The 16,952-nt window shown below is 34.5% G+C and overlaps 1 protein-coding gene across 1 annotated transcript; it reads right to left on the bottom strand.

Moving 5' to 3' along the window:
• Window positions 1-841: 841 nt before the first annotated feature.
• On the bottom strand, window positions 842-13,593 carry LOC149580300 (phosphoinositide binding protein). The gene is made up of 2 exons (XM_089790265.1): window positions 13,239-13,593; window positions 842-1,650 (listed from the first exon to the last, which is right to left on the bottom strand). Exons 1-2 carry the CDS (start codon window positions 13,475-13,477, stop codon window positions 978-980), a joined length of 912 nt encoding a protein of 303 aa, XP_089646391.1. The 5' UTR covers window positions 13,478-13,593; the 3' UTR covers window positions 842-977.
• Between the last annotated feature and the right edge of the window lie 3,359 nt (window positions 13,594-16,952).

Here is a 16,952-nt window from a genome sequence, read left to right as displayed (position 1 = left end):
ACGTGATAGCCTTCAATAGTAATCTCTAAAATTTGGATTTGATAGCACTAATTTCATTTTATATTATAATATCAATGTCTTTAACATTCAAAAATCAACATAATCATAAACACATAATCTAAAAATAACGAAGAACTAATTTATTTAGTTAAGAGCCTCTTATAGAAATTATATTTTACTTCAAAGCCCTCATATTTTCTATATACATAATTATTATTATTTTTATTAATTAACTCTTATTTTATCAACATTGTTTATTTATTTATCAGATAAAGTAGGGATTATTTATGCCCCCTTATCGCAGAGTGAAGTCAACCTTCCAATGACGGCACAGCAAAGACAATTTTTCTAACAACACATTATTCCTTAAAGTCAATTTGTTTTATTTTTACTTATTAAAAAAAAACTATTCATTTGTTATGGATACATTGTTTACTCAATATTTTCAGTTCATAGTTATTTCATTGAGAATATTTTTTGCCCTTCACTTTTACTATTTTATTGTTCTGTGAGAATATTGAACTTTGATATCTTTTATAATTTACATATACACACGGACATGTCAACCCCAGAACAAATCCTTGTCACATTCACCAAATCTTAGCTTCAAACAAGAAAAAGAATTGTTCAACTGCACTTCCTTATGAATTTGGGAGGAGACATGTACTAATTATGATTGACATATTAAACATTCTCATTGTATTTTCTAAATCACAACCTAATATCTACTAGTTTGCATTGGTATTGCAGGTTTTCAAATACATAAACGAATGCTTTATGTGGAAGGCAAGTGAGGTGCTTCATGTCATTTAAGATTTTGGATATCTGAATTTCCGCGATCTTGAAGTCCTTAATTGAAGTGTCTGAAATATTATCATCTTTAAAACTACCAGTCAGTTCCAGTAATATTACAACAATTAAAAAGAGAAAACATGCAACTTATATTTGTACAATAAATTCAAAACACGATCTCTTGCTCATGTTTTGACTGTTGGCCTTATAAGACCCATGCCTGAACCACTTCCAACATGTTTGAAATCTGTTGCCTCTAAGTTATCCCCGTGTCCAGAAAATCCAGTGCCTCCTTTCTCTAGGGGAACCAAATGTTTTTCCTTGCAGCTCTTGTTGCAGGCTAAACAAACTTTATCCACTGCAACAAATTTTTCTGCACACTTTTTGCAGTAAATGTGACCACATGTACTGATTGCCATCAATGCATGTCTATTTGTTAGTGTATCCTTGCAACTGGGACAAATATGACTTGCACCCAAAGTCTCAGATTGCTTCTCATGTTTATCCTTTGTGAAAATAACAGGGAAAAGAGATTTCAACCTGAGCTTCTCTTTACCTTCTGGGCAAATTGTATCGATTGAAGGTGCTTCAACTTTCACACGTGCATCAGGCGTTGCAGAAGGCAACCAAAATGCTTTCATTGTCCGAAGAGCTTCCTCTTCAAATGAGGTCACTTTAACACTATTGGCCCCATGAAAACTGCTTTTATCTTTAACATAATTTTTGTCATTATACTGAGGTACTGCGCCATTGTTTTGCTGATCAAATGCATCGAGTTCCTGCTGCCTCTTCAACGACAATTTCTCTTCTTCTTCTTCTTTTTCCTGCTTCTGCTGTTCAGCATAACTTGCAAGCTTCCTGTCAAAAACAAATTTCCATTAAACAAGATTCGACATCAAACACAAACTTTTGTCACTAGTTTTAGACAGCAACTAAAAAAGATACTTAAACCCTTGCTATTTTTACCTGTAAACACAATCACTGAAACTACAAAAAATAGACAAGAAAACATTAACAAACCCAAATTTATATCCTACATTCACCACAACTCAAACATATTTTTTTGTTGAGCACAACTCAAGCTTCCTGTAAAAATCTGCATTGCATTCACCAAGGTTTGAACATCAAAGACAAACATCTGATAACAGTTTTACAAAAGCTACATAGAAGAAATATCATGATCCTTGCTTAATTGTAACTTAAGCAATACAACCCCTATTTATACAAACAACAGATGGAAAAGATTCCAAACAGAATTTATCTCTAACATTCACTGCAACCTGAACATATATATTTACTAGTAACTACATTTATGATTTAATGTGCAATGGGCATGCCACAAACCAATAGGGATTGGAGTGAGAGCTAGCAGTGACCAGCATGAGTGACAAGAATGATCAGCACAAGGTGCAGGTCTTACGAATCCCAATGCCAGTCTACAACATTCAAACTTAGAAAACAACTGAGAATACACAATATAGCAGTTTGTTATTACTTTTGTAATCGTTAGCAAGCAACAACTTTCCATTGACAAAGTCCTGCGGCTACCCATCAATTTAAAATTTGAAGTGTGCAAAACTTTATGGCTACATTATATCATGCAACTAGCATTACCAAGGACTTTAGAAAGGGTGTTGACAGTTGTAGATAAGAACAAATTCTGAATTATAATATTGCAAAATACAACCTCCGGTGTTGTGTCCTCTAAGTATTAGGTATGAGGAGTATCAAGAGTATAGGCCACCTCAAGAAACTTCATTTGCTTTTATGCATTGCTCCTTCATTTGATCACTAGAAAGACCAGCTATACTTTATCATTGATCTTACTTAGTGGATGAGGAGGATTGTGATCAAAGCGATTGATAATGTCCTTACATAAGAGTTAAGAGTCCAATTGACAAACCAAGTTAGCTCCTGGCTCAAGATTGAATGATCTTCTGATTCTTCTCTTATTCTTTGATCCACGGGAAAGATATCTTAAATAGATTCACAATATTTTCTCTTCCACCTTCTCTTTTACTTGTATTCTCTGTAAGAGCTGGATCAACCATTGTAGCTATGCTAATGCCACTGCTGTCACAGGCTTTTTCTTTCAACACTTTCAGTCTCCAAGTTATGCAGGCTGTTCTCCTAGTCGGCAGCTCCCTCCAGATTATGACAGGACCAAAAGCATCAAGCTCAGAACACCTTGACAAAGAAGATATCTCATGCATTAGCATTTGGATAGTTGCAGCTCAATTCACTGACATATGACAAATGAAAAAAGGGCTTGACGGAGTAAGGGAAACCGTATAAGAAGCTAAGATGTGCAATGGAGATGAAACAAGAAACAATATGTTTACAAGAAATTGCATTTAACGTCCAACAGGCACATTTCATGTTGGCATAAGATGTTGGCCATTCAAATCCCAAAGTGAGTCTACAACACTCAACCTTGGTGACAACAAAAATCAGAAGTTCTGGCAGTTTGCTATCACTTTTGTAAACAATAGCTATAACTTTGCCTAAAAGCTCCAAACACAAGACCTGCAACAACCCATAAATTTGAAGTGAGCATGATTTGGAGGCCAAAAGCTATCACTTTTGTAAACAGAAATCTACTGGCAGTTTGCTATCACTTTTGTAAACAATAGCAATAACTCTGCCTGAAAGCTCCACTGACAAGACCTGCCACAACCCATAAATTTGAAGCAAGCATGATTTTGAGGCCAATACACAGGAGCACTATGCAATGTCTGTGCTCATCCTCTAGTTTGGAAGAGGATCTCTCCCTCATTTGATGTGAGCTAAATGATACAACCGGTGTTTCTAAGGACTTTGGACAGTGTTTAAATGAGCACACTTTATGAATCAAAATACTGTAAAATACAGCCTGCAATATTTTGTCCTCAGGTTCATATGAGGAGTACCAAGACTACATCACTATAAGCAACTTCAGTTGCTTTGGTGCATTTCTCCTTTATTTGATCACTTCTACAAATTACTGTACTTTATTATCCCTTGTACTTAGTGGATGAAACAATTGTGATTAGTGGACGAAACAATTGTGATCAAAGTGATTGATAATTACCTTGTGTTGGAGTTATTGTGCACATTATTTTACAAATGAAACTACCATATACAATACTTTCTCATAGATCGAATGTCTGTTGGTATGAGGTAGGTATACTATATCACCTAGCCAAACTTGCCATCTGAATCCTATTCTAATCTGTCTACTTAAGTTTATTTAAGGCATTTACTTTCATTCTTAGGTCATTTGTTGCTTGTGTTTCAAGTCAGAGAATTACGTGTCATGATCAAAATCATGACTAGATCTTACACTTCCTGTTCTGTACAGAGGTTAATGATATTGCATGTCATGTATGTAATGTACCATCTTGTGCATGTCTAATCAATTCTTTGGCATCACAACATTTCCCTTGCTTCTCTATTGTGTGGAAGGTTGTTTTGGTTGCAGATGATCCTTGGCTAATTTGGGGTTCTCCATCAACTCTCTCGGTACCCATATAAAGAGTCCATAAATGTTTTATGAATCGCATGTAAAGTGGAATCCCAAGCTGTAAAGATCAAAGATTTTTTAATACTTATTAATGATAACCCATACAAATATAGATTTATTGAATATGATAAAAATCAGAATAAAAGAGATAAATAAAATAAACAAAGTATTCATACAGTATGTATAGCCTTGGGCATTGATTTAAATTTTTCAACAGAAAGGCTTTCATTTTGGAAACAGAGAAGCAATACACACAAGGTGGCTAGATAACGTCTCTTACACCAAAGAGAGATCATATACATAATGTTTTAAACTACTAGTGCTGCAGTGCTTTCAACCCCAAAAGGAAAGGGTGCCTGGAAATATCTTGTAAAGCAAAGAGGGATCAAGACATTCAATTCAAAGTGCTAAAGCTCCTTCAATCCTCTTTGCTATTGACCAACCAACCTAGTACCTGTCTCGTACTTGGATGATCTTCAGCTATCTCTTTGGTACACTGCAAACATATTTTACATAAATCATCAGTCTTCTTTCCTTCACTTATTCTGACATAAATTCTGCATAAGAGACAAATCAACCAGGGTAGCTAAGATGCTGCCTTTGATACCATTGTCAGGCTTAATCTTTTGCTACTTCCAGTTTCCAAACTTCCAAGGGTTCTCTTCATCACCCATAAAGGATCCCCAGATCAGGAAACTACAAAATCACCCAACTCCCTCAAAAGATTATGCCAAGACTGAATAAACTAGCTTTTGGGGTCAACTTTTCATGTTAAAATTGCTGTACAAAAAATCATTAAAAACAGATTGAAAAAAATGAGATGCACTGCAAACCATTATTAGCCATTCAGTTAATGATTAGGAGGTGACAACAAATCTGTCATTTTTTAGTTCAACTAACTAGCATGCAATAGAAGTTTCATGCTTCCCAAATTTTCATTACATTCAATTTACTCTACCAGGACTAATTCATGCAATCTCTGATCTTCTATTTTATATTTTGATGTGAGCAGCAGCAATTGCATCAATGGTCACTCAATGCATATGAAAGATTACCCAAAGTCACTTTTCCATACCGACTGTATGGAGATTGCTTCTTTTCAGAAATGAATGCCTATCCACACAATTAAAGACAGATACATTGAAATATCAAAAATAAAAGTTCCAAGTAAAACTGGTGCCAAGTATAGCCCAAGGGTAAAGGCAGGGATAAGGGGATGGTTCAGTGAAGAGAAAAGGAATTGTAGCAGTGAGTAAAAGAGTAAAGGAAGGCTAAGAGGATGAAAGTAAAACCAGTCAGTAAATCATGGCATTCCAAAGGGAGGCATCACACTTGCAGTCTAGAATCTAGATGACTTCCCAGACATCTTGATGACTTCGAGACTTGGAGATTCGAGAGTGAACATCCCAATTTTCAGAGTTGGGCAACCTGATCCATTTGGTGCATAAAAATAGGAGGTAACATTTTAGAGAAAAATGCTAGAGCCAACTCAAAAGGTTAAAAATGGGAGAATGATATTCTGAACTCAGTATATTGCATTTGCCTTTCATAACTTTAGCTGGTTTTAGCTATTCAGGTTGCTTCAATAGCTGTCCCATTGTCATCCCAAAAATTTGGCAAAGATTTCACTATCCCTGATACCGTATTTCATGTTCCCAGAGTCCCCCATTCCAGAAACTTCAAGGAATAGTACTAAGTCCTGCCAATCGAAACCAGATCTAATTGGAGGCTTAACTTTATTATATTTCAATGTAATCAGATTTTTACAATCCATTAGAATTTCAAATAACAGATTCTGGTTTTGTTTGTGCAGTTATTTTTAGCATCAATGTTTTGGATCATGCTCATCAGGATGAATGAGAGTAGAAGATATTTGAGATTGCATCTCAAATTTCTTGCACTCTCTTTCATCCTGATGATGGATCGTGGAGTGTGTCTCAAATATCTTGCACTTTCATACTGATGATGTGTGCTCTAAAACGTTGATACTAACTACACAATCAAAACCAGAAGATATTATTTCAAATGTATTACAGTTTTTAAAATAAAATATTTATTTACTTTTTTATATCACATCCATAGTTCTAAGAATCACCCTAACATAGTTACATATGTGATGGATTTATCATTTATGTTCCATGTTTATGTATTGTTACCCAACATTTTATAGAGAGCTTTAATTAAACTAATTAATCAAGGAGAGAGAGAGAGATTAGTCATAAAGAAAAATTAAACTTTCTCTCTCCCCGTACTTTTCTCTCTCCACGTACTAAAACTTTTAGAGAGAAGTACAAGGTTTGAGTTAGAGTCTCATTCTCCTTTTCACAATCCTCTCTCTCCACGTACCTTTCTGTCTCCACGTACTCCAACTTTTAGAGAGAAGTACGGGTTTGAGTTTGGGTTTTCTCACTCACTTTTTCTCTCTCCACATACTAGCCATACTCTCTCTCCCCGTACTCCAACTTTTTAACCTAATTCTAACCCGAACCTCCCAACCCAAACTCCAACCTTAAAATAATTGTAGGCGGCAGATACAAGGCAGAATTTCCAGCACATTAATCCTCAAGCAAAGCATGTAACTCCATTGCATCTCTTACCAAACCATGACATTCCAGAGAACCAAACAAGGCATGAGAATAAGAATGGAAAGGGAAATATGTCTATGCAATGCAAGAATCATAGATAGTGCATGTGGACTGCTTGGCCAACTTTTATTTCTCCCTAGTCCACATAGAGGAGATCTTAGTAATTATAGACAAGAGATTATATGTCTATGGTCCGATCAAGCGATACCAAGAAGAACTGGTTTTTTTCTCAGAAATATTTGAAATGTTGTTTAGACAACGGAAAGAAACCGGTCTTGCCACCTTTGAGCATCCTCAATCTGTGAGAGATCTGATTCAAGAAAAGGTTAAGTTGGAAATAGTTGTCGCAACCCATGGGGGCGGTTTTGACAGAAACGATGTTACAACGTGTGGAGATATTGGAGCCAACGATATTGGCAATAGATTTCTTATGAGGATACCAGCTAAAAGGATGCACACAAGCTAGAAGGATAATAGAAAGCTTCGCTATGAAAAACCAATACCATCCTTGTCTGTGACATCAGAAAAGTAGAATCGAAATGCATTAAGCCAAGAGGAAAAACAAAGAGGTGTGATGTGCTATGTCTTGAAGCTTGCTCAGGTTGATATTAAGTGCTTGGAAAGAAATGCGGAGGCAGACATAGAACGTGATGATTGTAGCAACCATAAACAAGGCACAAGACCTGTTTGACAAATGCCTCTAAGAAGTGTGCTATCATGGAATGCACTGATCGTAGGATATACACAAATGTATATGCCGAGAGTGCCTTGGAAACTTTTAAAAAATGCAACTGGCAGGTATTAAGCCGGACTCCACAACCCTTGCCAGCATCCTTCTAGTCTGTGCCAAAAAGGGAAGCTTTAGAACAGGGTATAAATATCCATCAAGGCATCATTGGAAGCAAATATTTGTAGATGTTGCAGTCACAGGTGCCTTGATAGACATGTATGCAAAATGTTGATCAGACATAGACGGTTGTTCAAACATTGATTATATCTTTATATTATTGTTATATTCAGAAAAGCCGGCTGGAGATTCAATCCAAATACATTTCAAATATGAGGCTCCGAGATGCGCCTAACTGTTTGACAGAATGCCAAGTCTAAGGTCACCTACATTCATCGAACAGAGTTCGTGAATTGTTTGATGAAATGCCTCTATTGCATATAGGAGTTGTATTTTTCAAAGTGAAATAAAGATTTTGATGAAGTTTTATGATTGCTTGAAGAAAATATCACACCAAGTTTGATACAAAACCAAGTGATTATTGACTCCGCATTATCGCCAGGACAGCCCTTGACAGGTGATAATATGAGGTATAAATTTCAAGGTAAAGAGCCCCCTGCGATACTAAAAAGCACACTTCCTGAAATATCTGACACAAAGATGGGGCGTTTAGAAGTTGCAAACTTCTGGAAGATGATGAGCAAAGAAGATAAATCACCCCTGGCACATCGAATGCTGGAAAGTGGACTAGCCCATGCAGGTGGACATCCGCTCACAATTCAATGTGTGGAATTGGTTTTAGAATGTATCAAGGCATATGATCAAAATTCCAAGGACATCAAGACTACAAGAGGTGATATCATGGCATGGTTAGACCCAGTATCTATATCCATCACGTTCAGATTGCCAGTAAGAGAGGAATTCACAGAAATTTCTACAGAAGGTGCCCAAGGTTATTTCCATCAGAATAAGAAAACATGTCTCAATGTCATTGCTAGAAGTTGGCTTGATCAACCCAGACGAGGACAGTTGCAATTGCCAAGAATGTTATGCAAGAATATCTTTAATGAAGACATTTATGATATGATAGTTCTTCTCAATCGAGTGGTGGGAAATCAGACAGCTGAAGATTTCCAAGATTGGATGTTTTTGTATATTAATACCATCACCACTGGAAAACAATTTATAGATTGGGGAGAAATGATTAGCGATGCCCTTCATAACCAGTTGATAGGATTCAATGCAAATCAAGGATTTTACATGTCCTCATATCTAATGTACGCAATTGCAAGTATGAAATCATGGCCCGATCTAAATCCTTATGGGGAGTATAGCTTAACCACTCAAATTTATAACTATTACCCCCAGTTGCAATTAAAACAGAGCAATGCACACTTCCGCTGGGTGAATGATGCTTTTTCTATGCTCACTGCCAAGGAGCTACAAGGAGATATAGGACTTCGAATTTCTCCTGAAGCAGCCAGCCTCATTAGTATTTATGATAGCTTCTTCATACAATACCCCCGATTCACTTGCATTCGTATCGAAGGTTTTCAAGATTGTCCTCTCATGTTACCTCGCTTCGTAGATGACAGGTTGGTACTTTCAGAAGTTTGCAGGCAAATTGGTCAAGTAAACAAAAAGTGCAAGAACAAAAGATCAATCTTTTTCCCAATTGGCATTGGACATTACAATTGTTCATCTTCTTCGGATGCTCAAAATATTGAAAGATCCATGGTGAACATAACTCTACACTCTTTCTACAGTCGCTTTCCATTTGATGGCAGCGGGTATGTTAAAAATAACTTGGCACTTGGACCTGGCTATCTTCATTTCCCTACAATGGAAGATTATTAGGCGAATTGTGAGAATGATTTCGAAGTTAGAAAAAGGGACTGGATGAGATTTACAATACAACAAATTACTGATTACAAAATGGGATGGGATGTGACAGGCATAACAGAGGACGGGTCAGACTTGATTGATCCTTACTTCTTTGAGCGGATACAATTATTAGAATTGCCATATATTAATTGGGCGCTGTCAGAATTGAAAGACCTTAAGGAAAGGACTTTCTTTGTGATTCAACGAATTGAAACTTGGTTAAAGAATAAAGTCAAAGAAGTCACTGCTACTAAATCAACAGGAAGAAGTGGTGTAAATAATAATAACATTTCTCAAGAAGGAATGTCAATTTCAGCCATTCCGTTTTCTATTCCTACATCCTCAGGCTCTTTACATAGCACACAAGGGGGAGATGATGGTGAAGATCCGGATAAACGAGTTGATCTAGTTTCAACATGTGAACTCAATGTGGTCACCAGGAAGAAGAGATCAAAACCCAAGGAGAAGACTTTAAAGCCAATTCAACAAATGAAAGATGAAGCTCCTGAGATGAATACTTTACCATCATTTGTAGATGAGATGATTCAATCCATAGCATCCCCTGCATGCTCATTGTCTCTCGAAAGCACAGAAGCAATCCAAGAGGAGCCAGTTGTGGAAAATGTGCATAACTTGAACTTATCATCTTCAGTCTTACAGGTTCCTTCAGTAATCAGCCCATCTGCTAGTATTTCAACATCTTGGTTACAACAAAGTTTAGAGAGAAAGAAGAAAAGGATGATTCAATTGGAAGCACCCAATCTAGATGTTGTAGCTGACTTAATGCACAGAGGTACAAAGATAAAGAAGACTAAAATGGATTCCAGACTAACAGTGAACCCTACTTCAGGTAATTTATCTATTGAAATTGCACAATCAATCACAGAGAAGGACATAAATGAGGCAAATGAATCTAATTTTAGCATCACTAAAGTAGATCTAGGCCGGACTACCCATGAAGGGAAAGAACACAATTTTCAAGTGTCAGCTGCTGTCCTAATAGAACAATCAAGGAGAGATAAGCAAGTTAAGAATCAACTCAAGTGTCAAGTCCGAGCTCTTTCTTCGTGCATCCGATTGATGGTTGGTGACTCCTTTCCAGATCCTAGTTCATCCACAGAAAGTACAGAAAATCTGAAGAAGATGTTTGATGAAGAAACCATTCAAAACATAGGAGAATGCAAAACTTATGGTAAGATGGTGAAAGCATGGGTAAAAAGCATGAAAGAACAAGCATCGAGCTTATTTCAAGATGTTCAAGATACATTTACCAAAGCAGATCATATACAACAAAGCATTCAAAAAGAACTAACAACTCTCATGGAACAACAAACATTTTGGAGAGAAATTGATGCCAATTTAGTAGAGATTAAAGGCATGGACAGCAATATCATTAAGTCACTAAAGTTAATCAGCACTGGAGAAGAAGAGCAAATTGATATATGGCTGGAAAACATCCAATGGAAGAATGATAGTATGAATGAATAATTGAGTGAAGGAGAACAATTCTTAAACTCATCCGAGTTACTAAAAAAGAAGGCCTTCGGGGATATACCGATGATCGTAGAAGGTATTCCTATTAGTGAACACACTCAAAATCCAGACATATCTTCCATTTTGGAATGCATAGAGACAAAAATCAGCACCGAACTTGGCAGTAAACAAAGTTCAGATGCTAGTGTTATGATGAGGTTGAGCATTCTCTTAGTAGCATTGAACTCCTGTACTCAAAACTTTCCAGGTTGTGTCACAGAATTGGATGAAATTAGAAAGAGACATGAGCTATGTAAGCTGAAGATGCAGAGTTTAATCATCATTAAGAACAAAACTTTGGCTCAAGTCATCAAATCATTCAGAGCATACAAGGAAAACTTGACTCAGTTGCTGGCAGCACCTACAGATCAAGGAACAAGTTCAAGGAATTAAAAGTTAGAAGTATTTCTGTCTAAAGTTGTCTTAGAATTTTATTGGTGTATTTTGTAAAAAGATCAACTTTAGAATTAACTCTAGTTTTGATTTTTCTAACTATAGTTAAGCTTCAAGGGTTAGAGTTGGTTATGAACCATCTTCAAGTAATCCAAACTCTAACTTTTTGGGTAGTTACGAACCCAAAAAGTTGGTTATTTTAGATTGGCTATAAATTCCTGAAAATCAATGTAATAAGGCACTTTTGGACTTGGATACAAGGGAACACTTATGCTCTGATAACAAAGCAATTTTTGGAAAGTGTGTACAATTGTTGTTTTTGTAATCAGTTATTTCTTACTTTCTTGGTGCAAAGAAATAAAGAAAGTACATTTGGCGTTCTCTTTCCAAGGGTCTGAATTGTTGGGGTGTTGATTCATTTATGATTATTTTCATGGTATGGTGTGAGTATTTGTGAATGGTTGAATTAGCATTGTGTTGGTGAAAGTCCTCAAGCGTAGTCCTTGATTGCTCTCATTAATAGTTTACGTCATTTTTATGAAAACGTTGAAGGCGTGTCGTGCATTCGCTATCAATGGTTTTCCTTCCTATTTTCTAAGTTTTGTTTACCTTTATTGAAAAAGCACAAATTTTATCTTACGAGGGAGCTGCCCCTCTAAACGCAGAGGAAGGCAGGATATCAAGGGCCTATCCAACTATTGGAGACATCGATTTGCCACACATTCCATTGGGCAAATTCTACCGTGACAAATCTGTTTACCAACATGTATGTTAACTTCTATTTGATGATGTTATAGTGTGTTTAGTTATATTCAATAAGGGTGTATGAAATAAGTTTTAAATCATTAAAGTCTCTAAATTTCAAAGGTTTTTTAAATTTCCCAATTTGTGGCCGATTCGCGATTCGATTCGGCCTTGCCAATTTCGATTCTCGTTACTTTGATCACATCAGATATGTGCATAGTGATTAGAAAATTTATAAATAAGAAGTCACATTTCTTGATATGACTGGTGACTATGTCCTTTGTAGCAACTCTCTACAATTGCAGGCTATGCTATGTTCCTCTACACTGTATTCTCCCACAGATGTGACTTTGACCTCCATGCTTCTGTATTACAATCTCCGGCAATGATTATAGAAACTCCCAACTGCAAATGGCCCATACGATTCTCAATCTTCAAGTATGAATACTTTTATTGCTACCAGGGCAGAGCCTACCCTCTCACATACAACTCAATTTCAGCATCGGCAAGCTCTTCTGCCTGATGTGAATCATCAGGCTCTTCCTGGCAGTAATGGAGCTTAATATCCTCATTCAAATTTGACAGTTTGCAGTGGTTTCATCAAACTGCACCTAAAGTAACCCTGATCTCTCTACCTTATTCAATTTTCTGTCCAGATTATAGATTCTAGGGTAGATCCGATTATTGTCCGTTTAATTCATTAGCCCTGAAAAGGCTTCCTTTTTTTATGATTCGCGGCTTTGATATGTCAACTTGATTAAATAGCCTATTCAGAGATGTCTAATTACCCAAATCCCCTATATATTCGTACCTAAAATCCAAGAAAAATTGAAACAAAAAAACTATAAAAATAAGACTAAGGGTTCTGTCGTGTTATCTAGGTGCTAGAAGCGGAAACACATTTACATAAATGAGCCCAATTGCGACTGATTATCAAATCATACCCGCACTTCAAATACATATATCTAAAGATTGTGTTCAATGCAATGCAAAAAAATCTGAAAACGAAAAGTAAAACCCAAAATACCAGAATTGAAGATTAGGGTTTCTAAGAAGGGGGAATAAATAAAGCGCGTACCTTTTGATATCTTTCTTCTGGGACAAAAGGCATTCATAAATACACTCCTTGCAAAAGAGATGACCCTTCTGGCAGCACAGAGGATCTATCAATGGTTTGAGGCAGAGGCAGCATGCATCGAAGGGCTTGATCGAGTCTTTTCCCAGTCTTTCTTTCTGGGTTCCATAGCCCAATTTTTTTTTCTCATCGTAAGTGAAGAAGGCAAGATCATTATTGTTCTTGGAGTGTCTCTGAGGCATCTTCTCGACAATGAAAAAAATGCAGATCGTACTGACTGGTTAAAGAAGTAGGTATTTAGTGCTTCAAAGAATTTCGAATATGCAGAGATTATGTTTATATTTCTGAATGGTCATTTCATTGAGCCGGTCTCTTGTTCTATCTATTTAGATATTAGTTCCTGCCACGCAGGAATACTTGTAATTAAAAACTATAAAAATATATTAGTTTAATCAATAAGATTCAAGTATTTTTTTTAGAGGTTCTAAGTGTTTCATAAAGTATTTTTTTTAGAGGTTCTAAGTGTTTCATAAAGTTTGCATATTTTTATTATTTTTTGAAATGGATAAAAGCTATTTAACTAATATCATATTGGCTAAGGGAGAAAATTAATTTGTGAAACCGAAAAATAAGAAAAATTTAAAGCTCCTTTTAGCATTAATTGTGCAATTAATATGATTGAAAATATGATAAAAATAATGTGACACTACATTTACTTTATTATTTCAAGAATTTCAGAATTTAAATTCTTTATAAAGTTTGAACTTTTTTTTTTTTTTTTGAAAAACAAGAATAATATTTAATTGAAATCTTAATGGGTCTTATTAAATAGAGAAATTTAATTTTTAAAACTAAATATCAATGAAAATTTAAAATTCTAACTTTTTGTATTAATTGTGCAATTAATATAATTATTATAAAAGATATGTGAGACCACACTTTACTTTACCATTAGTCAAATAAATAATAATAATAGAATGTATATTTTGTCTTTAAAAACATCATTTTATAAAAGAATTAAAAGTAATAAAAACTCAATAATGGAACAAAGAATTTTAAAAACTAAAAATAGTACAAAGAATTTTAAAATGGTAGTGACTTACATACAATTATGTTTATTGTTTATGAATTTAAAATTTAAAATATCTTATATCATTTTTGGGTGTCAAGTTGTTGATTAAATATTTAATAGTGTAGAAGATGACAATTGATTGTAGGTTTTTTTAAAATAAAGAATTATTTGATGTTAAATATTTGTTAAAAAATATATATATATTTGTTAATTTTCAATTTCTCTAGTTTTTTAATCATATAATTCTTTCTTTTAGGATAAACAATTGGTTTCCGATTTCTCACGGTGCAAACATGCTAAAAATAAAATAAAATTTATTGTACTGCAACTCAAGACACAAAGAATAAGCAATATAAATTGTGGATATCTTTTCTATATATAGAATTTAGTTATAACATGTTTATGTTTTTGTTAGGGTTTTGGTTGGTATTGTTTAACCTTGCACAAGATCTCAATGATCCATTTATTCACAACACATTACAAGACATTTATGACAACTTTATAATTGCATTCAAATTAATATTGTGGAAATTTATTTATTATCTCAAAACTTCTCATGGAAAAATCAATAATGTAAAAAATTAATTTTAATATGGTTTAAAGATGGTTCAACCTCTAAAAGATCAAAGGATATAAAGAATGTTGTTCTAATACATTTTGTATTCCTTCAAATTAAAAAGTTTATTCCTCCATCTCAACCCTTTATTGCCACACTCTACAATACTATAATCATGACACATATGGCAAGAACTATGACACTTTGCATCTCTTGTTACTCATGTTTTTGAGTGCTTTTTGTGATTAGTCTGCGCTTCGTATTATATCTAATGTTTATCCTATTCTTGGTCACATTAATATATTAAATAATTTTTATTTTATTTTATTTTTTTATTTTCATAATAGATCATAGAGTATGATCTAAAATTATATTGGTCAAAAAAATGGTACAATCAAATTTAGAAATTACAATAGGCATTCATATAGATTGTGAAAATCTAATATATGTAATATTTTTTAAGTTTTTAGTTATTTAATAACTGGTCATCATATTTTTGCTAATAGGTTTGTTATTTTGTAGTTGTAAGAAAAAGGAGAAATATTAAGTATGTGGTTTTGTCTTCTATGTAGGATTTTCAGTTGGGGAATAACAAGGCATGGTAGATGGTAGTTGTCTCACCCACATATTCAATGCATGTAGTGGGACTACAAGTTGTGTCATGTGTGTTTTAATTATATTATTGGCATCAACATTCCTTTCACCTACAGACCACATTATAGATTAGCAAAGCATTATCAGATTTTCACAATCCATTTTTCATATGAAATTTTTGCTTCTAGATGCAATTGTGTGCGTGTGTGGTTTTAGCATCGACATTTCAAATCACTCTTTGATACATTTCACTATTACATTCTTACATTCTCTCGTCCTGATGATGGATCACCGAGTGTTATCTGAAACATTAATGCTAAAAACACACAAACAATTGAATCTAGAAGCAAAAATTTCATATCACGCTACAAATTTCAAATCCTAAAGTTGTAAGTCCTCCCATTTCACCTATACGCTTGTTTCTTTACATTTACCATTTATTTCAAATGTTAAACCAAATTTAGGGCTTCAAATCTATACTCTAATAAAAATTCCTTTTTACTAGTTTTTCCTCTAATTCTCCCAAACTCGCAATTCGTTGTGCTAGTTTTTGGATCACCAAGTCAAATGTATGGAAATTTTTCTTCTTTTAACTTCTAATTTCATTATGGTGTACATTCATTCATAGACATTCGAGAATTCATTTTTAGAATGGACGTAGTGGGCTTGTTTCTTAGTAGATGCTACTACATTATTGTTTGTTCCACTTGGAAAGTAATATAGTTTAGTATTTGGTAGGCTCACAATTTTATAATATGATTGGGATGATGATAATATGCACAGAACATCTATGATTATATCACTATCTTTTTCATTTATAGTTTAAAGCTTATTTGAAGATATTAGAGTAGTAACTATTGCATTTTGGACATTACAACACTTAGCATGGGTATATAAGAGGTTCATAATTTAGAAATTGCAATATTAAATTGTAGGCAATAAATTGAATAGCTATTGGAAATAAATTCTTATACAAATTTTGTACTAAATTGCCCGAATATCATTCTCAACATCTTGTTTATCTTCCTTTGGTTGTTACAGTAGGATAAATCGTGCTAGTAAAGATCAAATAAGGCTCATTGAAATATTCTTGGATCTCTGAAATTCTAACATTTTCTATACATTTTTAGTACACTTTCATTTAAGAGCTTTGTCTTTTCTTTGATCAAAGGAAAGACTATATAATGATGATTATGAGCTTAAAAAATATATCTAGGTTTTTTGACTAGATATTCCAAGGGGAACACTTCGAGTTTGAATTTTGATATGACTATAACTATGAAATTTTGGTATTGGAAACTTGTCATCTTGTGGTTCTAGTATGAGTTGGTGTAGGAGGATGCATTAGGGGATAGTATTACAATGCTTTTACAAGTTGGGGTGGTTTTTCAATTATACGACTTCTTTGAGGGTACTACAAGAAGACCTTCAAGTAATTTTTTGTTGCTTTACCAATTCAATTCTTTCACCCAAATGTAAGTCCATCGCTGAGTCA

Source organism: Cupressus sempervirens, chromosome 1, assembly GCF_028749045.1.
Source record: "Cupressus sempervirens isolate cs-2001-9-10 chromosome 1, ASM2874904v1, whole genome shotgun sequence".
NCBI lineage: Eukaryota > Viridiplantae > Streptophyta > Pinopsida > Cupressales > Cupressaceae > Cupressus > Cupressus sempervirens.
Note: the sequence above shows the minus strand (reverse complement) of the source record. Positions and strands in the feature narration are given on the sequence as shown.

Excerpts from the sequence above, each read along its gene's own strand:
- LOC149580300 (XM_089790265.1), bottom strand. The coding sequence starts at position 13,477 with ATGCCTCAGAGACACTCCAAGAACAATAATGATCTTGCCTTCTTCACT. Across the intron at positions 1,651-13,238 it reads CAGAAGAAAGATATCAAAAG|GAAGCTTGCAAGTTATGCTG; the intron begins GTACGCGCTTTA and ends TGTTTTTGACAG.